The following is a 27,274-nucleotide window of genomic DNA, read 5'->3' as shown; positions in this document are numbered from 1 at the left end:
TGCGCGGCGAGCTTCCAGCTGATTGGCTGTTGGGATTAAGCGCCTGTTTTGGTATACAAGGGCAGACCGGAGTATAGTGAAGATGGCAGGAAATCCGTGGGCTCCCTTGCAACCCTCTGCAGCCTCCTTACTATTAGAGAAATGTTTGACCGCGGGCGTTTTATCGCAGGTACACAGAGATCAATACATTCGCTTTTCTGTAGTAGAAGAAAGCTTTGGTATTTGTCATCACTTATATTTCACGGACAGAAAATTAAGGTTACGTACTGGTACAGGTGGGGGGCCGCCAGTTGGACAGCACTGCCATACATATTTAATAAAACAATAGTCAAAAAGTATTTTCACAAGTCCCATACCTTCCTTTGAATCAGCTTGCAATTATGCAGGTTTCACTTAGTTATAAAAGGTTGAATTCAAATGAACTTACTTACTATATTATGTTACAATGTTATTCATTGCAATGTTGAAAAATAGGGAGAAGGAAAGCTAGATTGTAAGCTCTTTTGAGCAGGGCCCTCTTCACCTCTTGTATTGGCAACTGATTGCTTTATATGTTACTCTGTATGTCCAATGTATGTAACCCACTTATTGTACAGCGCTGCGGAATATGTTGGCGCTTTATAAATAAATGTTAATGTAATGTAATGTAAAATCACTAAAAGTTAAATGGCATGTTGTCTGGCACCCCCAGTTATTCTTTTATGTTACTTCCTACTGCCAGGCCTCCCACGTGTTCCCTGTGCCAATTCTATTAGTGTGTATGCACAGTGCAAATTTTTTGGAAAAAGTACTTTCTTTACTGCACATGCACTTGCACAATCCCATGGGGGATGTCTTGTTGAAGTGCTTCTCTTTAAATAGTACCCCAGACTTGTGCAGTTTTAGGGAAGAGGATCACTAAGCTTGAGTATGAGATAAGTGACTAGTATTACAGGGGGGGGGGGGGGGGCTAACAACTTGGCACCTCCCAATGATTTAATCTGTCCTTCTTGTGTGGCTGTTTCTCCTTTGTTTCATCAAGCATTACAGTCTGTAATTTCTCTTTTGCAGAATGCCCTTGACCAAGCGCAGCTGGAGGCACCATGTTTCAGTCATGTGGAAGAACTCCAAAGGATAACAGAAATCAAGGCTGAGATAAACCAGGTTAATTGTGTATCCTAGTAATATGCAATTTGTAACACATTTAAAAAAAAAAAAAAAAAAAAAAATGCCCTAGCCCTTGCATTTTACAGTATCTTATCTCTTGTATATTCTTTTTTTTTTCTTCGGTACATTTTCTTATTGAGTTTAAACATATATCAAACTTAAATAAAGAACACAAACAATGCTATGGACTTTTTTACAATAAATCAATGACAGTGATGATGATTGGATACAATATTTACTGAATTGGCATATTGTTGGTCACAGGTATGGATGCCAGAAAGGTGCAGGGGATTATGGCTATTGTTGGAGCAGTCTCCCTGCTTTAGTGGTTCAGGTTACAGGTCCAAAGAGTCAGGATTGCACCAGTTACACCCCTCGTGTTTCGTATGTAAGTTTAATGAGCGGAAGGGCTCCAGAAGTTCAGGGAAGGTAGCATATTCCCCATCCAGTGCATTATCACTGTCTTTCTGGCATAAAACATAAAAGTACAGAATCGAATTCTGGCTACCTCTCGCATATTCTTAGGTTAAAAAAAAACCATAATGATTATGAACGCCAGGTGTATTCTGATAGCCTTGATAAACTGTGAGATCAGCGGTCAAAATCTCACTTTAAATAGGCCAGCTGTGCAATTAATGTTTTCCAGGCACAAATCAACAGCAAAACTGAAAATGCAATAAATTTTTACTTTATTTATGTGTATGTGCTTTTCTGTGCAAAAGCATTTTCTACAAAAGAGGCACAGCTAGGTAGCTAGGTATGGTACCTCTGAGCATTGTTCCACTATTTTTACTGCTTTCCCTTTGATCTTTAAAACTGTCCAGAACCGGCAAATCTACAGTAGCAACCAATCAGCTGTACACCTGTTTAAAAGCGAACATCTTATGGTTGTTATGGATTTCTGCTACTGGGCAAACTTACTGCCATATAGTTATGTATGTATTCCTGGGTCTCATTAATCTCCCTCTGTAATCACTTTAGATTTAAATGAGTTTATATGAGTTTACCCATAATGTCCCTATGGTTCCTTCTGATAAAGCTTGTATATGGGCAAGAAAGTTTTAGCAGCACTGTAATAAATAAGGCCTATTTAAAAATGTGGGGGAACAGCTAAAAGGTATTACTTCCTTTAAAATTGATACGTATATACATATATATTTTGTGGGGTTTTTTGTGTTTTTACAGAAAAGCCTGGAACTGGAATTGCTAAAGCTGGAAAAAGAAACTGCAGATATCACTCATCCTTTATACCTTGGTGAGAAGCAAATGCCCATTGTATTGTCTGAATATTTCCAACAGAAGACTTTGCTCTGATTCCCACCTCAGAATTTTATGGGGCATTATACCCCCTTGTTCAACAGTTTAATAAGTAGGGTCTCTCTTTTCCTCGGCAGAATGTTGCTTTATTTTTCATTTGTGTATTTGTCTTACTTTGTTTAAAGAGCAGAAATATCAGGCACTGCAAGCAATGAACAGCCACTTGGAAGCAGTACTGAGGGAAAAACGCACTTTGAGACAGAGACTGGCTCAGCCAGTTTGCCAGGAGAATTTGCCTATTGAGGCATCATATCACAGGTAACATCATGGTGCTGCCTTTGTTTGTGTTCATGTTTAAAACAGCTTGAGGGCATCACAACGGACATTCCAAGACCTACAGATTACATACAGGAATCACTAATGCTAATAATGATGAAACAGAACGCACTTTAATATGAAATAACATGTTCTGCAAATTAAAATTAAAAATACATATGTTTTGTCTTGCTGGTAGAGTACAACATATATTCTGTTTGTTGCCATTTTACAGTTTTACAGCAGGAAATGATTATTGATAAATAACATAACTTTGCAGTAATTCCTGAAAAGTTGTGTTGTCAGAACACACAAAATTGTTGTTAAACACTTAAGGTGGCCATACACATTAAAATCTGCTCACCTAAGGTTGGCAATATAGGGCTACTTTGATGGTTTGGGCCTAGGGCCTAACGATCGTATTACAACTGTGGGCTCGAGGACCACATTAATTAGCCGATGCAGTCCCAAATTCGATGGAAAAATCAAACCTGCCTGGCCAGATATCAATCAGAGAGGCCTGTTGGGTGGCAGATAAGCTGCTGAATCTGTCTAAAGGACTGAAATCAGCAGCTTAAATCTGCCCGCATATGGCCACTTTTATTTGTGGACAACAGAAATTGCAGACCAGTTTCTAATGTTATTAAAAAATGAGGTTGTATGCGTATGACCAACATAACTGGTTTCAATAGTCCACAAATTAGAAGTTATTGGTTGAAACTGTGCATATTGTTACTGCTACTTTTGTGTGTGACAAAATGCTGGCATAGCTTGGTGCGATGTTAGTCTAAAGCTGGGCATACAGATCTGATTGTTTGATGAGATGTCCAAAGTATTTTCACTTTCTAGTTTCTTAGATTCTCCAGGGCAATCGTGGTAGAAATTAAATTAACAGCCATAATAAACTCCTATTATAAATGAAGGGCACACGATGTGAACAATTCGATCCTTTGTCTAGCTCCACTGACACTGGCATGGCGTCGGCCTATGTTGGGGTAGATTCTAGCCTAAAGATGAGAAAATATGCCCCAAAATCTGCTCAGTGTTGCTGCACTGAGAGCTTTTTTTTGCCTAAGTACCCTTAGCCTAAACCTGAGGCAACAACAAAGAGAAGGAATGCACTGAATCGTCTGTTTTGGGATTAAGGCAAATCCTGAGCTGAATCAGAACTCTAATTTGCATATACAAATTAGGGCATGTAAGGGTTATAAAAATCTACGTTTTCCTTGTTTACGTAACCAATAGTCACATGATTTTAGGGGTTCAGATTTAGTTCAGCCGAATCCAAATCCTGCTGAAAAAGGCTCTCTTTTGGGCCAGCAACCAGGCAGTGGTTTAAATGAGTGCCTGGAAGATGAAAAGGAGAGGGAGCCGAACAGAAAGATAATTTATAAAAATAAACAATAACAGTAAAATTGGAGCCTCACAGAGCAATAGCAAAAATTGAAGGCCAACTGAAATGTTACTAAGAATAGGACATACTATAACATATTAAATTTAAACTATACTCTTTAATGCTGCCCTCCCATGTGTGTTTTTTTGTGATTACTTCAGCAAACATCTTTTATACAATGGACATTTAGGAAACTTATCACGGTATCGCATACATAGATCCTAATTATAGTTAATCAAAATTGATTGAAGTTAATCTTATGTGTATTTAACTTCAATCAATCAATAATTACCTATAATTAGCAGGTACCGTAAGTACAGTATTTACCAGTATTAGCAATACTGATCAAGTGTATCCATATCATGTGATCAGCATTGCCAATACAGGTGAATATTGTTAATTATTATTACTTAATTTAAAATTGAACACATTGTTGATACCAATCACTGAGATAAATCAATGTTGAAATGTATTAGAATTAATACTAGGTTTTTCCTACTGCTTGTTAGGTCCACTGCAGACTTGTTACCCCTTGCGGTAAATTTCATTGAAAAGCTGGAAACATATATCAAGACTATCCAGACCATTCCAAAAATACCAGATTGCTCTAGCAGTATGGTAAGTAAAGTTAATGGCTACAGTCATAAAGCAGATTGCATAAGTAACTAAATTAATACAATCTGTAGTTTTCACTGTACACTTTGTTTCATAAGCAAGGTCTTGCCCTATAACTTGGATGCAGAATAAGTCAAGAGTGAGAGCAGCTGGGTTTGAGGTTGCTGTGCATACCCCATCTTTTGCTTATGTATTTTTATAGCATTGGCAACTTAGTTCATTTTATGCAAGGCTTCAGCGTGTAGTCCATTTGAGCAGTAAACTGTAAACAAAATGACCTTTAAACTAAAGGGGCAGTGCGCTAATCCACTCTATAGTCATTACTTTTAATATATGTATTTAAACTCTATGCACCAAATCATTAATCTTGCATTAATTTTTAAAATTACATAGTACTATAGGGGACAGCTCACCAAATAACACAAATGGCCCAGGTGTACTTTTACCCTGGGCCTGTTGCTTAAAGTAACTCATTGTAGGACACCTTGACACCCAACCCATCGAGGAGTGGTCTTGGTACAGCTGCCCTGTGGGCCGCTTCTCCAATTACAGTAATCGTGTGCGAAACTCTCGTAGTTCAGAGTAAAACAGCACAATGTAAGTTCCACAAATGGTGACATGCAACACCAGTATTCGCAGATTGAGCAGCTCAAATGTTTGTTGCTTATGATTAAACACATAATGTACAAAACCCATCCGGTGTGTTTTGTGTTTAACATGATTAGCCAATAAAATTTTTTTTTTAAAGGGTTGGAGTCCTGAGCTGCTCAATCCGCAAATATCATTGTTGCGCAGCACCATTTGTAAACTGTATGGTATATTGCACACGGGTATTTTTTGCTGGTGTTTATCAGCTGGGTGTGAAAGCACTTGTGCATCCTGTCATTTAGTTCACTGCTAGTAGATTCCATTTGACTATGGAAGATGGAAGTCTCAGTTTGTCTTGTGGTCTAAGCACCCACTAGCCATATTCTTATAAAAAGGAATTAACTGCTTATTGTTCTTTCTTTGCAGGATAATGCATTAGTGAGGATGGAATCTTTAGAGGCAGAAATGGAGGAACTAACAGAGCAGATTCTGACGTGGAGAGAACAGCAGAAGGCTGCATTCCAGATGAATTCAGATGCAAATTCCAGTTGTATAACTGCACAGACATCATATTTATCTATTGAAAATTTGCACCCCTAGCCAGGCCCGGACTGGTAATCTGTGAGGGGCTGCTGTAAGATGCCAGAGACAGTCACTATTTATTGGGCTGGTTGGGTCTGTTTGGGTCTTTGTGTAATTGAAATACCAGGGCCTATTTTGAATCCCAGTCTAGACCTACCCCTAGCAGCACAGCTTATAATTTGTATAGGCATACACCTGTTACTTATTATTGAAACACTACTGGAAGGGCAGGCTCCCTACATAGTATTTCCTGTGGAACTCATGGCTGTGCTTTCTGTGATGTGATGTAGTTATTGGCTCTGCTGCACTGGACTATTTATTTTGAGCCAGTTGGACAGCTGGTGACATCAGCCTAAGAATGATCACAGGTTGAAAATTCAACTCATGATAAATTGCCATAAATATTGACAAAATTGCAGTTTAATCATCTGGTTGCTTAAATATAACCAAGGAATTTGTAGCAATGATCCTTATTAATGTGACCACTTTCAAAATGTTTCCATTTGCAGAAGGAAACCATTTCAGTTTCTGAATACTTATGGAGTAGTCAGCTGCTCCACAAATATTTAGAAAGTTCTCAGAAATTAAGGTCCTTCGTTAAAAGGGTTAATCACTGGGGTTTGCCAAATTGTAGGCACCCCCATTGATTTATAATCGCTTACCTGATACTCCAGATTGGTGCTCCTGTTAGCAGAAAACTGCACGGGCTGAGGGTACCCTTCAGCGAGCACCACAGAGTAATCCTCTTTCTCTTGCATGTACAGTCGAGTGAAATGCTAAACTTTAACAAAAAAAAGCAGCTTTTTTCTCTCTACTGCACGTGCGTCTGCCTGGGGGCACTGAGACAAAAAGAATGAAGAAGAGGATCGCTTTGTGGTTCTCTCTGAAAAGTACCCAAGGCAGGTGCAGTTTTCTCCAAGCAGGAGCACTGGTCTGGGGTATCAGGTAAGTGATTAACCCTTTCCTTCTCTTTTAAATTCCATTGTGTGAAATTCCTTAAACACGTATTTCTTTATAACCTGCCCTTTAAGGAGAAAGTTGGTTTGTTTGGGAGCCATGAATGTTTTCAAATAAAAATGAATGTGTCTGAGCAGGAACGTCATATACAAATTAATAAACAGCCAGGAGTGCTGCTGTTGAAAATCATGATGTTAGCAGAGTAAACGGTCAATACCATAAACACTTTAACACCAGACACACCTTTAAACCTGCATCATTATTAGGCAACCGTTCTAGAAATGTTATAATGTTATAATGAAATGTTATAATCCCTGTAGAAGAAGCTAGCTCAGGGCCAATAATATAATACAGCAGAAATGACCCCAAAGTGTGCTTATAATATGTTCAAGGAAAAAAGGCAACATTATTGCAGGTGAAGTATACCCTTTTACCAAGCACAATTTAGCAGGAACATTTTATATTTAAAAACTGACAGCACTTAAAAGACAAATGACTAAGGATAATGATGTGGAAACTACACAGGTTGCTGCATTACAAAGATGTCTCTGTGAAGCACAGGAAAGAATTAAGGCAAACAGTACATTCTGTATTGATTATTAACTGTGGTTTATTATTCTGAGCTTGTTTTTCTAATAAATTGAAAACATTTTGCTTGTATGTAAAGTACTGCTGTGTGACTGTATCTAAAGCATTTTCAGTTGTCAAGCTTGCCTGCCTGTACACGCAGTTTGTGGTGGAAATTAGCTATGGTAGGCAGGTTAGCAGAGAATCTGGAGCACAGAAGACAGGGACACCAAAAAATGCAGAAAAAATAACTTTGCCTTTAATTATGTGAGCTTAAGATGCACTGGCTCAACATTTTTTCATCGATGGGTTCATCTACTTTTTTGGTGAAATATGAATACCCATGTGTCTAAAGGTGGCCATACACCTTACAATAACGATCTTTCCTGCATCCATTGTTTGCAGAAAAGATTGTTCGTCCCTTCCACTGATGTTTAGAGCTGATTCAGCCCTGAACGCAGATTTTGCTCTGGCTCCTTCAACGGTGCCTGAGCTAAGTCTTTTGTCTGCCCGATTGACAGGACAGCCAATATCCAACACTCTTGCAATATCGGTCGTCTCATCGATCTGCCATACATGCACCAAATATTGTACAAAACTAGGATTTGTATGATAGTATCGGTGCATGTATGGCCACCTTAACACTGTGTTTCTAAGGAACAAAACATCAGATCTTAAATATGCGTATGTTGTGCTTTAGTTCGGTGGCGATACCAGGTATAGGTACTCGTGTCTACTGCAGCAGCATTTTCTTATCTTTAAGGTGTGCTGTAGCAATCTGGACTTGTTTTGTATCATTTCCGGGCCTTCAACTATACATAACATACATTGCTTTCTCCTTAAGTTAGTTATTTTAGAGGCTTAGCATGAGGAAACAATAACCATGCTGGGGACATATAGGCACAGACACTTTCTAACTTCCTTGTCAGTCTAGTAATTTCAGTATAGTAATTTATAGCTTGTCTTTTCCATACATTGTTATTTTGCTGCCTCATAGCTGTAGTGCATCCAAAAAATTTCATCTGTGGTTCTTGCATTTATAATATTTGTGAATTGAGTGTCTAAGATAAACAAGATTTTTGACTGGAAGTATAACAAAACTATAAATCATCCTTGTTTCCAAATATCTTAGAACCTATTATGTCATTCTGTTTTGTTGTCTTTCCATGCAACGCTTGTACTTCCTTGTTGCTGGTTCTTGGAACTTCATATAAAGCCATTACTTTGGGAATCAACACATTCTTCTGACACATCTTGGACATCTGGAATAGAAACTACATATGAAGTAAAACCAGCAGCTACAAATGAAACGGCAACTAAATTCCACCCAAAAACCCACAGGGCTGATATATGCTTTTTCCTTATACAGCAAAGGGTTTGCTCATCTCCCACATATTCCGCCTATAGATCCTTCTTATACCTTAAGTGTACTATAAAAAACATTTAAATATTAAATAAACTCAATAAGGATTAATTATATCTTAGTTGGGATCAAGTACAAGGTACTGTTTATTATTGCAGAAAAAAAGGAAATAATTTTAAAATGAATTATTTCCTTAAATGGGGGGCCAATGGGAAATGGCCTTTTCCTAATTTGGAGTTTTCTGTATAACAGGTTTCCGGATCAGGAATCTCATACCTGTATTGAGGACTAGAATGCTGGTGCAGACTAAATATAAGCATCCAGTTCCAGCAGTTGATTACAGTAGCATTCTGCTCATTCCACCAGCATTCAACAACCAATTGAAGCAATGAATGTAAATGTGTAACACAGATACCTGCTGCTGAATCATTGCTGTCATATCCTCATTTCCTGTGAGTTCCAGGCCTAGAGCAGTTAAGGTTCTTCTCAACTCCCTGAGCAGGCAAGGAATATGTAAGATTATTTACAAACATATTTATTATCTTCTGTATAATCAGCTTTCATCACAACTGCTCCAAAATAAATAAAAAATACATTTGTCATTTTTTAAAGAAAGTAATACCTACATTATAACTGGATCTGTGAAGAAAATTCCCCAAAAAGATTTTAAAAAGACTCTTCTGTATACTGTAGCATAAGACATTGGAATCACAACTGCTGCAATGCTGCTTCTACCCCAGAATTCTATGGATCTCATTTGCCAACAGGGAAGCTATGTACTAAGCATGCTGCTTAACGTACTACCCCATATCTAATAAAAGGCACTAAGTTTGCCCAGAAGCAGTAACCTATAGCAACCAATAAGATGTTTGCTTTTAAATTGGTGACTAGTAAATTCTACCTGCTGAATGGTTGCTATGGGCTACTGCACCTGGGCAAACTTAGTGGGGTTATAAAAAACAAAGCTTTAATAACAAATCCCACAAAATGGCTATTGCCTGTTTGCTGTGATTGTAAATTCCAAGACTGAGGGAAACAAGGAGTTATATAGTGTACATTTATTTTGCTTAACTAACATGGTAGAACAGGATTTGGAACTATTTCTTTGGGTGACAGTTCCCCTTTAACAGACTTCTCCAAGACCACTGAAGTGAATGTTTCTGATACAAATTCTATTATAACACAGTTGCACCTCTGCTCATCTGTTACAGACCAATCTCTGGGTCCAACACCAGGCAAAATCAGTTTACTCACTTTTGCACAGTGTCATGAGATTCCAGCATCAGTTTATCTCGCAACATGTACTGCATATCTGGGTCAAGGATCCGCAGGAGGGCAATACAATGAAAAGCCTCTATGCGCACTCCTGGCTCCCCGTGATGCACAGCCCACATCAGGATCTCCTTCACACGGGGGGTCACATGCCCTATATTCCCTATAGCTGTAGAAAGAAACAAGGCGACTGATAATGCTAAATACAAGCTTAAAGGGGATCTCTGGCTTCTGAACTAAAATTTGTCAAATAGGCCCACACAACACAGAAATCCCTAATATATAATATATCACTGTAATCTGTTCCTTCAAAGAGTAAATACAATTTTTATATGCGGAAATCCAGCCGCAAAACAATTCTTCTCTTTCTGCATCATTTGAAATCCTGGCAGGGGAGGAGCAACTAAAATAATGTCATAAATTGTAACAACTTCTCTACAGTTTACAGAAAGCATGCAGGAACTATATAACCCACAATGCATTGCACTGTGATGTTCCTTTCCTTACTGCAGGGATCCCCAACCTTTCTTACTCGTGAGCCACAGTCAAATGTAAAAAGACTTGGAGAACAACACAAGCACCATAAAAGTTCATGGCGGTGCCAAATAAGGGCTAAGATTGGCTATTAGGCAGCCTCTATGCACCCTATCAGCTTACAGGGGGCTTTATTTGGTAGTAAATCTTGTTTTTATTCAACCAAAACTTGCCCCCAGTCAGGAAAGTCAGGAATTCAAAATTAACTCCCTGGTTTGGGGGCACTGAGAGCAACATCCGAGCCACTGGTTGGGGATCACTGCCTTATTGTAATCATCTGCAGAGGGAATTGTGGGATATGGAGGAGGCAGGCTGAGGACACTTGACTACTGTTACATCTGTTAGTCTGAAAGTAGTCAGCCGGATCAGCAGGAGAACAGGGAGCCAGGCTTAGGTAACTGTTCCAAACCATATTACATTAAATATCATAAAAACACTGCATATTTTTTAATTGATATCCATTTTAACGTCGCTTGAACTCATGTTTACTTTGGGCAGAGTTCCCCTTTAAGGAACTGAACTTTCCCCAGATAACTTTTTCTACTGAAAAAGAAACATATACAAGACATATTCATTTAAACTTTAAATACTTGTGCCACATTATTTAAGACATGAGTGTTTAGAGGGGGTTAGTAAGATACAGACACCTTTCTAATGGAGCTCACTTCCTGTCATTTTGGGCTTTCTGTGTGCTTTCTATGTGCTTGGTTGCTGGGAATTGCATAATTTTTGGATGTTTTTGAATTCTTTGGAGGCCAAATTACAAATAATAACAGTGGGATGGGCGTGGTCTCCTTAAATGGGTGTGTTCTGTAAAATAGGCATGGCATATGAATCATGTCGCCAGAGGTTTTCACACACTGGTTTATTTGCACCAGTAATTTACCTAATTCTTTGTCTGCTTTCATCTAAGCATTTCATTAGTTCACAGGATTAATAAAAGTCTAGGCGGTCTATATCCCAACGTTTATATGAACATGTTATGGCTGGTTTAACACACACCTTTGACAGCAGATGCCTGAATTTTCCAGATTGAATCACTCTGAATAAGATCACAAAGGCAACTGAGGATCTAAAAGCAGAAAAAATGTTGGTTATAGTAATATCAGTGTATGCATTGCCTTTATTCTAACATACAAGTTTCTCTCTAAGCCAGAAAAGACTGCTGAGACACCAGGAAACCCTAGGGGTGATGGGAAGCTCCCCTAAAACTGCTTTACACAAAGCTATGAACTTGGAGAAGAAAATGACATTGTAGAGGATGTTAAAAAGAAGGAAATAGAATGGCAAGCAGAGATAGGGTACATCAGGAAAAGAATATTCTTTATGCTATTCTTGTGCAGCATTCCTACACCATACAAGCAGGATAATTTCACTTAAAGGAGAACTAAACCCTAAATTGGTAATGATTCAGACCTTCAAGGTTGTGCTGGTAGGGGTAGGCAGAGGAGGCACCTGCCTAGGGTACAACGGTGGGGGGTGCCAGGCTGGTGCCTCTTCTTTCACCTACCCCTAGTACCCCTTTCCTCCCACCACATCACCCCCTCCAGGGGCCCGGCAACCCCGGGCGGGGGGAGAACGGGGATCTCCATTTTGGATCATTTTAGGAGTGCCAGTGGCACTGCACATGCTTAGTGCGCTCTGGGCAGCTTAGAGCTTAGAGGTCTTCGCAAATTATCAAGCAGAAAGTGAGGTTGCCTGTCATAGAAGCTGTTGCTGCAGGGCTGATGATTAAATTCTGATGCAAATTGCCCTGGTTTCTAAGCTACCATTTAAGGATTTAAATGAATTACTAATTGTGACATTTATAGTCTATATACAGTATATTGTCTGTATTAGTCAGTGTAGTTCAATTCCAGTAAGATGCAGTAAGCTTATAACGTTGGGCTCAGTTGTGCATGCCCCAGACTTTCAGCAAAGGGGATAGAACACAGCAAGCAATTCAGGCTAGAACACAGCAAGCAATTCAGGCTAGAACACAGCAAGCAATTCAGGCTAGAACACAGCAAGCAATTCAGGCTAGAACACAGCAAGCAATTCAGGCTAGAACACAGCAAGCAACCCCAACAGAGTAGAAGGTTGATAGCAGTTCTTGTAGTATAAAAGAATATTAGTTTGTTGTTACATCTTTTAAACAATTTTGATGTGAAGTTACCCTTTCATTTAGTACTGCTTTGTTTTTTTATGGGTTGGGTATTTTTTAACTATTGTTGGCAGTGGTATACAATAAAAAATGTAAAATTCAAAAACAATCTTTATTTTGTATGATTTTTGTCTTATTAGCATCACACAGTGGTTAAGTCCAATTCAATCCTTTGTTCAATATTTTATACAAATATGTGTGTAGCCTAACTATATGTTAGCCCCTAAGCTCAGTAACTGACAGCAGCACAGAGCTTCCCAATGGGAAGCTATTGGGAGCATCTTCAGAGGCACAGATACATACCACACTGAAGGGCTGTGGTAACCTTGGGCTCTCAGAGCATAATGTCCTTTTGGAACCTTTGTTAAGCTTTAGTTCTCCTTTTAAATCAAAGATTAAATATTGGTACCTCGTTACTCTTGGTGAATCTGTACTTACCACGTCATCTCTAATTTGGAGCAAACCAGCGGCCAGGCAGGCTTGCTTACGGACAGCTGCAAACTCGTCTGAGAAGCACTGCAGAAACTCAGGAAGCAGCTGAGCAGTCATGAGTCTTAGCCAGCCAATAAGGGAAAGAGCTTCCACTTTGGTTTTCCATGTACCACATTGTAATTTTTTTCTTAATTTAAAAAAGTAATAGGGAAATCCTTATTCTTTTGGGACACACAATCATTCTTCTCATTAATCACATAAACACTGCAAATTATACATAATGTTATCTATATGCTGCCCAAAATACAACAGTTGTATCTTCCCACAGTTTAAAATGTGCTCTCACCTTCATGCCAATAAGTTGAGGTGGATGTGCATGCAGACAGAGGTAATGGGTGGCACTATAGTGATGTGATTTCTTACAAACATAGACCAAAGAAAATGAATTGTGGCTAGTGATGAGCAAATCTGTCCTGTTTCGCTTTGCCATAAAATTCATGAAACAGCAACAAAATTTGGAAAGGGCGAAAAATTAGCAAAATGCATGTTTTGTCGCCTGCATCTTTTTGTCACCAGTGTCTTTTATTTTGTCTGCTGCTATCACCAATCTTTTTATATCACTGGATTCAACTATTAATCTTCTGCCTGCCCTCACTCTAAAAGAGCTAAAAAAACTCAGCACACCCTATACCTCAAGGGGTCTAAACTATATCATTTCCACCCAAAATTATAACTGTAAAGGTACTAGGTTGTTTTTTTTATAAATCAATAACAGAGGTCACTATTATGTATGCTACATAAGGTGCAATAATCAGTTCCGAACAAAATATATAACTGGCATTACAATCCTCCATATTCATGTACAATAGTCTACATATATGTGGACTAGACAACAGTCTGGAATAATGGCAATCCAACTACTTCCAGTAATAACCCAGACTAGTGAATTGCCAACAATATGTTGATTATTATGATTTACAAGGAGTACATTCGTTGAGAACTATAATCCAATCCTCACTTGGAAACTGCATTTTGGTTTGCCTGGCAATAGCCTTATTACATGACATCTAAAGGCACTACCTGTTTTCTATTTTAGGTTGAGAATCTACAATACAGTTTACCACTGGAACCACTTGGACTGCTATTTTATACCAGACTTTTGTCTAGTCCACCTATATATAGACTATTGTACAGTATATGAATAGTGGCATATTGTAAATTGAATTTTACCTAGCATACATAACATATGGGTTAGTTTTCTTTATGAGATTATCTGCTCTGGGTGCTGAGGTAGGCTGCTGTTCTGCAGACTACTGTGATCCGTGATCTGAACTGAAACTTTTGTCCCTCAGGGGTAAGCTTGGACTGGCAATCTGTGGGTTCTGGCAAATGCCAGAGGGGCTGCTGTAAGATGCCATAGACAGTCACTATTTAGTGGGCTGGTGGGGGCTGTTTGGGCCTCTGTGTACTTGGAATGTCAGAGAAAACAAGTGTAGAGTGCAGCATGAGAGAGGGAGCAGCTTTAACACATACAACACTATAACAAAATAAGGGACAAAGGGGCAGGAGCAGTAACCCATAGCAACCAATCAGCAGTTAGAATTTACTGGTCACCTGTTTCATAGAAAACATCTTTTGGTTGCTATGAGTTACTGCTCTTGGGCAAACGCAGTCAGGCTCATTTATAAACATAGGGCAAATTTGCACTTGGGCTGTAACCCATTAGCGATCAGCTTTTCTCAGCCAGCTGCTGGTTTACAATGAAAACAAACATCTGTTTTTTTTTCCATGGGTGGACAAATTTGCCCAGTGTTTATAAATGAACCTCAGTAGGGTTGCCACCTCTCCTGCCCAGGAACTCTCTGCAGGGAGGTGGGGAAGTGACTGCGATTGGCCGATCGACATGTCAGTGTTTGAGATTCCTGCCTGGTATTCCAAATTGGAAAAACTGAGCAGGCACTGGACAGGTGGCAACCATAACCCCCAGTGCCTTTTATTACATATAGGGGTTAGACTTACTGTATATATGAATATAGATACAATACCGCAGCAGTTATTTGTATCTACAAGTGCTTGTGCAAAATGTATCTTGCCATTGAGTGTTGACTTACTGCAGTTGGTCATGTATCTCCTTTCCGCACCCCATTATTCCTAAAGATCTAGCTGCAGCCTGTTTCACAGCAGGACTCCAATCCTCCCACATAAGGTAGTTCAATTTATTTCTCAGATCCTACAGAAAAGTTAAGACCATTACATCAAAGCTATAGTCACAGTAAAAACAAAGTCCTGGGGAAAGGCACAAGTTGTTTATATTAAACTTACAGCAACATTTATAAAGATTAAAAAAATATTCTTAATTTGTGTTGCCAAATTATGGGCATCTAAAATGTTGTGGAGTTTTTTTTAATATTTTTAAATTCTCTGATATTTATTATTTGTCACTGAATTTCCTTGAAGGTGAAACTGACCAAAATATTTTTTAAAGAATTAGGGTAATTATTATTACTATTATCACATATTTATAAAGTGTCAACGTATTGACCCAGATTTTCAAGTCAGAAAAAGGCAGAGAAAAGATGCCAAAAAACACAGAAAAATTAGATTGAAAGAAAACAATTTGTAGTTTGTGAGAGAAAAAATTTTTGGTCAAAACGATCAATATTAACATACTGTGCAAAAAAACTTTTTGTACATACCATAAATATTGATATGAACCGTAAATCAGAACACTCACCTGATTCCCATGTCCGTGAAGCTGAGAAAGGGCTCTGCAGGCTAAAACCCGGTCCCTCCAGTTACCATTATTCAACGCCTCTCCTAGCATGGCATGGACCAATTTCTAAAAGGAATAGCAGAATAGAATTGTGTGCCTTGTCCACTATCTGGATGAAACAGTGCCTTAAACAGGGATCTTTTGTCTTCAGCAATTTTATTTGTAGTTTGACAGTTAGGAAATCCCTGCAAATGAAGCATAGTGTCACAGCTTGCTGATTATACAAGTGTGTGATACATGCATTGGCATGATGAGTGGCCCAAGAACATGGCTGCCCACATTAAGAGCTCCCTCCCGAGGGTGTCAATTGTTTAAAAAAAGACTATGGTTTCCCCCAGCTGGAGTGCAAGCTCTAAATAATTTTATATTTACTTTTAATTCAAAGCATTTTATATTTAGTTATTATAGACAATGAAATCATCTCTAAATGCCCTGCCAAAAGAATGACTCACTGTGCCCATGCTCAACTTCCTTAGCATATAGCGAGCTTGTTCCTCTGTCTCCTCATTATTTACTTCAAAAAGCTGAGTGATGATCCTCTTAATCACCGGATAGCTGTGATCCCCTTCCAGGGCCAGGCACTGAGCAGCTGCCCAGCTATCAGCATCACATCCTGCAAAGGACACAACTTCTATTCAGGGCCATATTTGTAGGCATGCCACAAAGGCCCGGGCCTAGAGCAGCAAATATCTGGGGGTGGCATTGCATCTGCCCTGGGGACTGAACAAGAGATTTTGACAGCTGTTTGAATCTCCCACCCAGTCCCCAGTGCAGCCGTGCTGTGCAGTGTGTGGTAAGTGAGTGTGTGTGTGGGGGGAATGTGGGGCCTAAATTTTCAAATCCATCCCTACTTCTATCTATTGCATAAAATTAACAATGCACATCTACTCATTTCCTACATTGCTGCCTAGCGTGCTACTTCATGGAGAAAATATGCCATTATTTAATCAGAATCTTCAATGAATCATAGAATATCTAGCCACGTCTTCAAGTTTCCAACATACATAGAGCAACACTGAGCATTCTTCCAACATACATAAAAAAAGGTTTCAAAGATGTTCTTATATGAAATAGCAATTGAAAGCAGTATTTATCTCTTTACGATCTCTGCACCCACTGCTCTGATTCTAGAAGCAATATATGAAAAGTCAATTCCAGTTTGTGACTGAAAGGGCTATGGCACACGTTGAGATTAGTTGCCCATGCTAAACCTCTACCGCAGGCAAGTATTTATTGAAAATGATTTCCCACCGTCAATAATGTAAATCGCAAGGCAACTTTGGCTTCTTTCTGATATGACGCATATTTTTTGCCATGGACAATTTATGTTATTGCCGGTGAGAAAGTATTTGCAGTTGATTAGTCACCCCATGGTAGAGCAGATCTATCACGGACAACTTATCTCAACGTGTGCCATCACCGTAATCAGATGACTTCTGCTACACTGTTTCAGGAACTGGAACCGGCATTGCAGAGACAACAAGAGAACAAACAAATCCTGCTTTTAGTAGCAATTACATTTACAAATAACTCTAAAGCCATTTAGAATTTGAAATGAATATTTAATGGAATAATGCTCAGAGATGCATTTTCTTTATTTTCAGAGAGTACCTTGCTCCGTATTCTAACTATGTAATAAGCTGAATGTGCAGGTTTACTGTGCTCTGATTTGTTTGTTTTAAAATAAGAAAAAAATGAGAATTTAGAAAAGAAATTGCTGATGCATTTTCTTTATCTATAACTTTATATTTCCCATTATCTTTAACAACATTTTTGTACATACAGTTTCATTATTTAAACAGAGTTTCAGAGAGTACCTTTCTCCAGGGCACTGAACATGACCTTCCTTGCCTCTTCACTCACAGAGTGATTTATGTAACAGCATAGTGCCGCAGCCATCCTCACGAGGGCATCAACGTCGCCAAGGGCATTATTAATGAGACACATATCTTCTGGTACACAAAGAGTTGGTGTTGATTTGCTTGCTTTTCCAGTTTTAAACAAAATATACAATAATAAAAAAAATTGTGTAAGATTTACTATTGACAAAGGACTGCTAATCTAATTGCGGACTGGTTGAGATGGATATAACTCCTCATGTAAAATGACTGTTTTCTACTGTCTGTGTCAAATAACCTGAACTACTACCAGTGCAAATGAAATGTTGAGAGCTCCCTTACACATTTAGCTCAGCTGATTCTCTGTTCTACTTCTCCTATCCCATAGCCGTTGTAGCAGAGTGTTGGACCATGTTAGCCATGGATTAAAGCCAGAAATTAAAGGGTAAGTGATATTTTATTGGCTAACTTAGTTATTAGATTATAAAATGCGAGCTTTGACTTGACCTAAGAAGTCCCAAAAGCTTGCATTTTTTAATCTACTAAATAAGACAATAATGGGTATCACCTACCCTATATTTTCTGATCCCATAGCCTTGCAGACTCATTGCTGTCAGGATGTCTGTTTTATTTATTTATTAATGCTCCATATTTTATGTAATAAGCTGAATGTGCAGGTTTACTGTGCTCTGATTTGTTTGTTTTAAAATGATAAAAAAATGAGAATTTAGAAAAGAAAATGCTGATAAGACCACCATTGGAAAATAAAGTCATACTATCCTGCACATTGTATAAGTCAAAAAGGAGCAGAAAACATTTAGAGTAATGTAATAAATTTTCCCTTAAATGTATAAAATCCTCCACTTATTATTTCATTATTGTTTCTGCCTCTAACTAATAATTTCTTGTCAGAGTTACCTGCTCACCTGTATTCCCTGCATCTGCTTCCTCCATTGACTGACGCACTGCTGATGTGGCGATGGTTACAAGAGCCGAGATTCTAGAGTTCTTATGCACACTGTGTAGGTCTCTCTTTAGCTGTTCCAACGTTGTCTCTTTCCAGTTCCCAGCTTTATTGACAAGAGAATGTGGTTATGAACCATGTGCCCGTGGAATGCACACGCCATATTGGATGACAGGTAAGTCTCTATAGTCTCCAAACAACATGAATTGGAAGCGCATGAAAATAAAAAAAACAACAGGGAGAAGGAGTAGGGAAGAATGGAGATTGGGAGATTCAGCCACTGACAGCTGAAAGAAGGTGGTATTCAATCTAAGTGAGGTGGGCATTTGTTTTGGGTACCTGAGGAAAGACCCATTACATTTTCTGCAACCCCTAAAAGTCCGATATTGTTTTGCATAATTTTGTTAAACTGCTCTTCTATTTGTCAGTGTCTAATAGGTACAAGAAGTCCTTTAAAAACTACTATGACTAAGGACAACTCAAAAACTGACCACAGGTATTCCAAAAAGGTAATTTAGGAATGAAGCTGCAAGTGCAGTGGTACTAACATTTGATTTGACTGATACTCTATACTTTAAATTTGGTAGCACTCCTTTTTGAAACAATTTACTGAAATCAAGCACTTAAAAGCCATGAATATATACTGTATATATCCTCAACTGACAGTTTGGCCCACTGTTGTAAAGTATAGCTCCTCCCAACTGCAGTACCTGGACCCCTTCACAAATGTTCAATGGGATTTAGAACTGGACTCATTCCAGATCTAAATCTCAATGGGCAAAACTGTCCAGCATTTTGTTCTGCTGGAAGACCAATGATTTGTGGTGGAAACCCAGTTTTCTAATACTGGGTTCAATATTGTGATCCAAAATACCTTTGTAATTTTTTGTGAATACCACAACTTTGTTTTTTCAACACAGAACTTCAAAACTTTGTTTTTTACAGAACTGGTACATATTTGGAAGTGTACCACCACTATTTATATTATACATAAATATAAAAACAGAAGAAGAGGTAGAACCACAGCAGCTACTACATACATAGTCAAACACCCTTGTAATATATACTTCTACTGGGGCTTAGTAGAAGAGGGATAGATTGTAATTCTGCATTGTGGTACTAGGAGTCGAAGGCACTATATTAGTCTTATTGAAGATGTATCCTATACCAGGAGCACAAACATTTATGTGAACTGTATGTGTTTTCCCGCGCTTAACACTCACTTAACATCCAGGAACTTTTCCATTGGGTTAATATGTTCCACAGGACCTGTCTCTTGTTCAATTTCAAATGCATTTCTTTTTCAGGTTGTGTTTGCCCTTGAGGCTTTGGGTCTACCGGTAACTCACAGGTCTGTATAGTCTTATTTAAAACTGGTGTTGGAAGAGCAATCCAGCGAACTGCTCCTCTTTCTGGCCTTAGAGGTAAGCCTGTATAATAAAAAATAAAATGCCATGTTAGCCCTGTAGTTAGACACAACTGTTTTATACATCCTCTACAAACTACTGGCTTGGTCTTGCAACAGCCAAAAATATATATACCTACCTACCTGGCGCAATCAGCTGGGGAGAGTGAAATAAAAGTGGGCGGACAGGCCAGAAGGTGGAGGGAGGGCTGGCTGGCTAGGTGTGTGTTGGGCCCCTCCAAAGATTTTTTTGGGGGGGCCCAGCACACTGTTATTACGCCACTGGGTTCTTCGTATACACAGATCCCATGTTTAAGCTTAACACATGAACAATGAGCCACCTACCTTAGTCTGCAAAAATACCCCCAAATAGTCAGTATGATAGCAATACATAAGGACCAGTTATTCAACAGAAGTTGATTGCAGAATTACCAGCTTCTGAGTCCTTAGTACTCCACTCTGTATGTGACTTCGGCAACAACTCTTGGAGATGCTTATCATATTGGTTCTGACTTTCCATGATGATGTGGTTTTTATTTGTTATACCCTTCTGGTGCATTATTTTAACCAAGCCTAAAATCAAACACACATATAGTTTATGAAAATCAAATATTGAAAGTTAACAGGTAAATTAAAATTTCATCCAAGATAAATCCACTGGAAATAAGACATTTTCTAAATATAATCAGCCTTTGGTATACTCCTCTCAGCAATCTGTTTCTATTTATGCAGGAGTCAGAGTCAGATTTTGATGGAGAGTTAGGTCTTATACATCACTTTGTTAATGTACTAATGATAATTCTCTTTTAAAGCAACCAACTCTGACATGTAGAGAGATGTGGAGAGACAGCTTGCTAAAAGGGGGTTGGTGAAGAGTTATATGATTTTAGAAATGGTACATATTTGTAATGAATTATACATTGAAAGTTCCCAATCTCCTTTTAAAGGAAAACTAAACACTATTTAACATCTTTATAATGATTACACACATGCTCAGAGTGCTCTAGGCAACTGTTAAGAAGCTAAGCTTAGGGGTTGTCGCAAATTATCAAGCAGAACATGAGATTTGCCTACAGGGCTAATTATTACATACAGATGCTAAACTGGTTTTGTAGCTCCCATGAAATGAAAATTTGAATTAGTTACTAATCAGCTTTGTATTATGATGTTTATATTCTATATATACAGCGTGTTGTGAGTGGGTCCCTAAGCTCAGTAAGTGACAGCAGCACAAAGCATGTGTAGGGAATCAGCAGAAAAGAAGATGGGGAGCTACTGGGGAATCTTTGGAGACACAAAACATCATTTCTAATTTGCTGTGGTTGCCTTGGGCTGGTACAGAACCCCAAAACATAATATGTAGCATTTCTATCCTACTTCTTTGTTAATCTTTAGTTGTTCTCTAATGAAGGTAATATAACAATTTTAATTTTCACAATAGTTCCCGTTTGAGGGGCAACACTATGTAAGACTGGGGTGAATTACTTTGTCAATACTGTATAGTAAAATACTTGTCAAGTGACAGTTTCAGTACTGCAAACGCATTTATCATTGCAAGCTGGGACAAACACTCATAAACAGAGGCAATTATAGCACTAACATAGCTAAGTATTTTTTTTACCTTGTGAAAGACTAAAATAATGCAACCCATTAAAACCCGTTCCAGTAAAAATATATTATTTAATCACAAAAATGCTAGGTGTTTTTACCTGAATAAAGTTCTCCCTCAAAAGCATTCTCTGTAGCACAGACGTGTTTCCCAGCCTTTGGGTTCATCAGATCTTGCAACCTTAAAGATGGGGCAGGTTCAAAGTGTTTGACTATTAATGATTCTGCTGTCTTGTTGTAACTGCCATGTATAGCTTCTTTTTTGGTCAGTAGGGGAAAAGGTGTTTCTCTGTAAAATAACAGAAGCCTTATTCACAAATAGATACAACAGAGGGATAAGGCGATAGGGGTTGCATGACTGAGAAAAACAAAATCATATCTATTCCTTACCTCCCAACATTTGAAAAATGGAGAGGGACAAAAAGAAATGTAGACAAAATGTTTGGCCATGCCCATTTTTGCGACCACACCCCCTACATGCCACTCCTGTTTTATTTCAATTTGGCAGGTTATTTAAAGTTTAAATACATTTCTGGGGGTTTTGGGGTTGTGTTATGTGTATTTACAGTTTTGCTAAAAAGGTGAAATTGCCCATTAAGTTGCGAGTCTCAGTTACCCCAAGAGACCTGTTTAGCTTATTAGTTACAATTGTATCTAAGCGCAGGTATAGTTTGCTAGGACTTCTGGGCTCTCTGCCAAAAGCTACATATTTGAGTAATTAAGTTTAAGAAACATTGTATCTAAGTGCAGGAGTAGCTTGTTAAGATTTATGGGCTCTCTGCCAAAAGCTACTTTTTAATTAAGTTTGAGAAACAATGTATCTTTTTTAGATTTTTCCACTATAAAGTTAGCAAGTTTATTGTGGTTTTTACATTTTCTTAAGTAACATAATGCTGTTTGGATCTCAGTGCAAGAACTCCATAAAGCCGGTACTCAGTCTTCCAGTGACAAAGCAAAGACTGGAGGGTAGTGTTTCTTAAACTTTTCTAAGGGAACCAGAAAAAATATAGGAGACTGCTGTATAGCGCAAGTATCAGTAATGCACCTAACTTCACTGACTAGTGTTTAATATTGCAAGAAATGTCACTGTTTTACAGCTCATTATGGAGACCAACCCTAGACATCATAAAGACTTGTTTTGGGGTTCAGATTCAGAAACTACTGTATCTCACCCCCTTGGTTCTTACACAGGAAGAAATGTATCTGTTGTATTATCTTCTTTGGACTGGTCACTTATTTCTCTAGATTTTTCTTGCTCCTTGTATGGCCTAAAGTCTTCCTCTGTCATGCGTTCTTCACGAATGAGCTCTTCTGAGCTTCTTAAGCCATCGCGTTTACACAAGGTTTTCTTTAATTTTCTGTTGTCTGTGTAATGGCCCGCAATCCACTGAGCTGTGGTCTTTGTCAGCTTCTTCAGAACATGTTCATCCCAACCTACAAAGTCTTTTGGAGGAACACAAGAAGCACAAACTTCAGATTTAGTTTTTGCCTTCCTTTTGGATTGTGAACGCGGGCCCAATTCCTCTGCTGAGGACATCTTTGGTTTTAGAATTTCACCACTATGAAGTAAGGAATTCATTGTAAGTCTATTCTCAATTTCCTGAGATTTTGTCCACATATTGTTTCCAAAACAAGTGGAACTTTCTGGTTTGAATTGCTTGATAGGCAATGCATGTTTCATGTAAAAAGATTTCTGTTGAAAAGGGCAAATCTTCAACATTTTATTACTTAGCAGCTGTGGTGTAATGTTAAATGCCTTGTATAAGCCCTTAGCGTCCCATTCACTGTAGGTTAAGCTGGCCAGCCCTCTCTCGCTCACGACCTCCTTGGAAAAATGAAAATCACCTGCAATATTCTTAATGATATGGGTTTGTGACTGTGCTGAATGCTGAGCTGATTGGCTGAACACTGGCGCAGGAAAAGGAAATACTTTTTTGTGAGAACAGCTATCTGAAAGTGCGGTAAGTGTCTGAAGCCTCTGTGATGGCTTCTGAGAGGAATGAAATTGTTGATATGACTGTCCATGTATTTCCATATTTACAGGAGGATTCTGTGAAGGATAACAAGAGCAAGAATTAAATGAAGCTGCAAGGCTCTTAGTTTACTCACTGCCAAATTATATGTACATACATATGTAACCCTTTCTTGGCACACTCACTTATTTTTGGGCTGTATACAGGAGATTTTCGTTCTCTTTGAATTATAAAGATACTGGGAACTGGGATTTTAGTTCCCAGTTCCCACCTAGTGGATACTGGGGAGCACACCTCAAGGGACTTTCCACTAGGAAAAATGATCACACACAGTTGCAGAAATCTATCTCTGTTGAGATAGAATGTAAACAGCTTTAGGGATAACTGAATTTCCTGCCCTGACGAACTTGTGCAGTCTATCCACTTCTGGCACAGTCTCTGTAGGTGCTCAGTCCCAACTTGGATCTGGATAGACCCTAACCCTTAAATCAGTTCAGTCCCTTCCCCAAATTAATTCCCCCCAGGTAGCGCTACCTGCCCCAGAGTACCTTCCCCTCTGGAAAGGTGGCTGCTCCCACATTGCAGGCAAATGAGCAATACCTGTTCTCACCAGGGGACACCAGGTCCCTGCCCATAGAGCTTACACTCTAAGTGGGTGGATAACATACAGGTACAAATAGGAGAGCAAAAGTGCACAAGGTTTTGGCCCTTAAATGGACTCAATAATTTTCTCTACTTAAAACCTGACCACATCCCTTCTGCTACTCTCCAGGTGGAGATAGAATTCTGGCTCTATTTGGTGATAATTCTGGCATTAGTCTTTAGTAAACATTGCAAAACAACTTACATAGTATGTATGTGATCATAGCTCTAAGCAAGAGCTAAGGATATCACTGATTTTTGTCTGTCCCTCTCTGCCTTCCAGTAGCCTTTCTGTCACACCATCCACTAGTGTGGAGTTTTAAAAAAAATATAGGATGACCTTCATGGCTAATGTCACACAAGGCACTTTCTTGGCTGGTGCCCTAAATCTGCTTTATCAACAAATTGATTAAGGTGTGCTACACAATGGACAAACCGGCTAGTTGTAGCCCCAGGTGCAAGCTGAACCCTCAGCCAGGGTAAAACAATATCCAGGATAAAATGAAAAAACAGCAGCACTCCGGAAATGTTGTAGAAAAAAGTGACTTTACTCAAGTGCACATAGCAACGTTTCAGGCTTAAACCAGCCCTTTATCAAGCCTTATCAAGAGTGCTGCTGTTTTTTCATTTTATCCTAAATCTGCTTTATGTCCTTATCTGAATGCAATTGTAGTAAATGGCATGGGGCAATGGTGGTCAGGGGCCATCAGGGGGACAGACAGAATTTCTGCCAGGGGCATCTTAAAAGGGTCCAGATGGTCATGACATTTAAATGCTGTTGTTTTTGGTAAGGGCAGTAGTACTTACCTTATTGTAACTGAGAATAGATATATGCTCATCTGAACTTTTGTGCTCTACCTTCAATCTAAAAAGTATGGTATATTCAGCCTGACTAAAAGTAAAATCTGGGTATCCCTGCTTCCCAGGGTCCAGGAAAAGAGGGTACAATGTAACAAATGAGCAGAATATAGTATGGAGACCTGTCAATGTATAGTAAGGGTTAAATCAAGCCTCGCATAGCCACGAATAGTTTATAAGCAGACAGGGCTTTCAGGTTAAGAATTGACATGCTTTAAATGCGATTCTAGCAATGATATATGCCCAAGGGGGCCCAAGTTAGGGCATGATAATTATATAAGGGCTGCAGTACCTTTATCATGTTGTAGGATCAAAAAGTAAAAAACAAACCATTTTTGTCCTGAACGTCTTATCTTCTCAGATGAGAAACCATTTATAGGTGAAATAGTATGATTAGAAAAATGTAAATGTAATGTTACCTGAGAGGGTAAATCTGTGCTAATCTTCATGTGGAATACAGAAATGACAGCCTAATCTCATTTGCAGTCTCAGCTCTAACAGAGAGCCCTGTGTTTAGTCATTGCTAAGCAACTAGCAGGACAATGGATGCTAAACAACTAGGCTGGTACTGTAAACTAAGCACTGCATTTTTTAATATTACAAATTCATCTATAATACAGGGATTTTCAATGTACTATACTATAAAATATTAACTTTATAAATGGTCATATTGTGGTGTTTATAACAGACAGCATTACTATCAGCAATGCTAACAAAGCAGTTAACAAATGGCAAAATCCATAGTGTAACCTTTCAATGTGAAGTTTTGGCAACCAGAGCAACAAAGCTCCCAAACAAACCTTAGAAACTCCCAGAATGCCTAAGAGAGAAAGCACACCAATAGCAGGCATCTCTGTACCCCTCCCATGAAATCCTTTTACCTGTATAGACACCATAAACCTGACCACCATACCTTCTGGGGAGGGAGCAGTGCCCTTCAGTGACACACCTACCAGGGAGCAGTGGCTGTGACTGCACTGGGACTTGCTCACCCAGTGGAGCCTGCCAGGGCACCTGCATCACTGCTGCCTGAGTCCACTAAAGCCCAGTGAGCACCAAGGTAAATACTTGGAGCAAATCTGGACAGGTAGCAACCTTACCCCCAAACCTATACCTATAATAAAGAAGGCCTCCTCTGTGTCACTCATCCACGGAAGCTCACAGCACCATGCCATAATGCTAACATTCCAGTTTTTTCTCTTCTACTTCAGAGAGCGCAATTGTGCCCTCTTCTCTAGCAATATGCCCCCCCAAACCTTGTAGGAGTGCAAAAAATGTAAGTGAGTGGGGGCATCATCGGGGGGATATCAAAGTGTATGGCCAGATATGGTACAAAGATGTCTAAGGACCCTAGTAACCAGATAGCTGCTGAAATAACAAACTGGAGAGCTGCTTAAAGAAGCAGTATCACCAAAGTATGATAAAGTAATTAAAATATAATGTACTGTTGCCTTGCACTGGAAAACTGGTGTGTTTGCATGATCATTAACAGATGAAACTGAGACTCAAATGTCGAGCTGCCTCTGAGCAATCTCTGGATGAACCAACACCACCTAAAACTGAATCTAACAAAAACTGAACTGATCATCTTTCTGCCTAAGCCTGGTCCTACTCCCCCACTTTACTATCTCTATTGATGGCACGTTCATTAACCCTGTCGACTTAGCACATTGTCTGGTGGTGATGTTTGACTCCTCTCTCTACTTCTCTGACCATATTAACACCACTGTCAAAAGATAGGCTGCTCATGTATGCTCTCATCCTATCCCGACTAGACTACTGTAACCTACTACTAACTGGCCTCCCTAACTCCCATCTCTCCCCCCTACAGTCTGTCTTAAATACTGATGCCAGAATTCTCCTCCTCTCACGCCCCTGCACTGCTAAAGTCTTTATCATGACTTCCTATAAAAACAAGGATAACTTACAAACTCCTTCTCTTAACTTTCAAAGTCCTCCATTCCTCTGCGCCTCACTACATGTCTCCATACGTTCCTGGCTGACTCCTCCGCTCCTCTCAGAGCAACTGCTTGGTTGCACCCCCCACTG

General features: G+C 39.1%; 2 protein-coding genes across 5 annotated transcripts; one reads left to right on the top strand and one right to left on the bottom strand.

Moving 5' to 3' along the window:
- Positions 1-56: 56 nt before the first annotated feature.
- On the top strand, positions 57-7,513 carry haus2 (HAUS augmin like complex subunit 2). Its single transcript, NM_001015864.1, is given in 7 exon segments — positions 57-169; positions 1,051-1,143; positions 2,332-2,401; positions 2,589-2,721; positions 4,621-4,729; positions 5,741-6,565; positions 6,686-7,513. Coding segments are annotated over 6 exon segments (666 nt in total). The 5' UTR covers positions 57-82; the 3' UTR covers positions 5,915-6,565; positions 6,686-7,513.
- heatr4 (HEAT repeat containing 4) lies at positions 7,446-25,728 on the bottom strand. 4 transcript variants are annotated; one of them, XM_031890969.1, is made up of 15 exons: positions 25,645-25,728; positions 22,940-23,802; positions 21,854-22,041; positions 20,577-20,717; positions 19,963-20,169; positions 18,702-18,845; positions 17,755-17,922; positions 16,390-16,550; positions 15,899-16,003; positions 15,276-15,394; positions 13,171-13,351; positions 11,592-11,661; positions 10,038-10,224; positions 9,199-9,277; positions 7,446-8,694 (listed from the first exon to the last, which is right to left on the bottom strand). In XM_031890969.1, exons 1-15 carry the CDS (start codon positions 25,672-25,674, stop codon positions 8,521-8,523), a joined length of 2,817 nt encoding a protein of 938 aa, XP_031746829.1. In that variant the 5' UTR covers positions 25,675-25,728; the 3' UTR covers positions 7,446-8,520. The 4 variants fall into 4 exon arrangements, with proteins under 4 accessions (XP_031746829.1, XP_012824866.2, XP_031746830.1 ...); XM_012969412.3 differs by having other exon boundaries at positions 7,446-8,682; XM_031890970.1 differs by having other exon boundaries at positions 17,755-17,889.
- Positions 25,729-27,274: the final 1,546 nt, after the last annotated feature.

The sequence above is a fragment of the Xenopus tropicalis genome, chromosome 8 (genome assembly GCF_000004195.4).
Source record: "Xenopus tropicalis strain Nigerian chromosome 8, UCB_Xtro_10.0, whole genome shotgun sequence".
NCBI classification, from domain to species: Eukaryota; Metazoa; Chordata; class Amphibia; order Anura; family Pipidae; genus Xenopus; species Xenopus tropicalis.
Note: the sequence above shows the minus strand (reverse complement) of the source record. Positions and strands in the feature narration are given on the sequence as shown.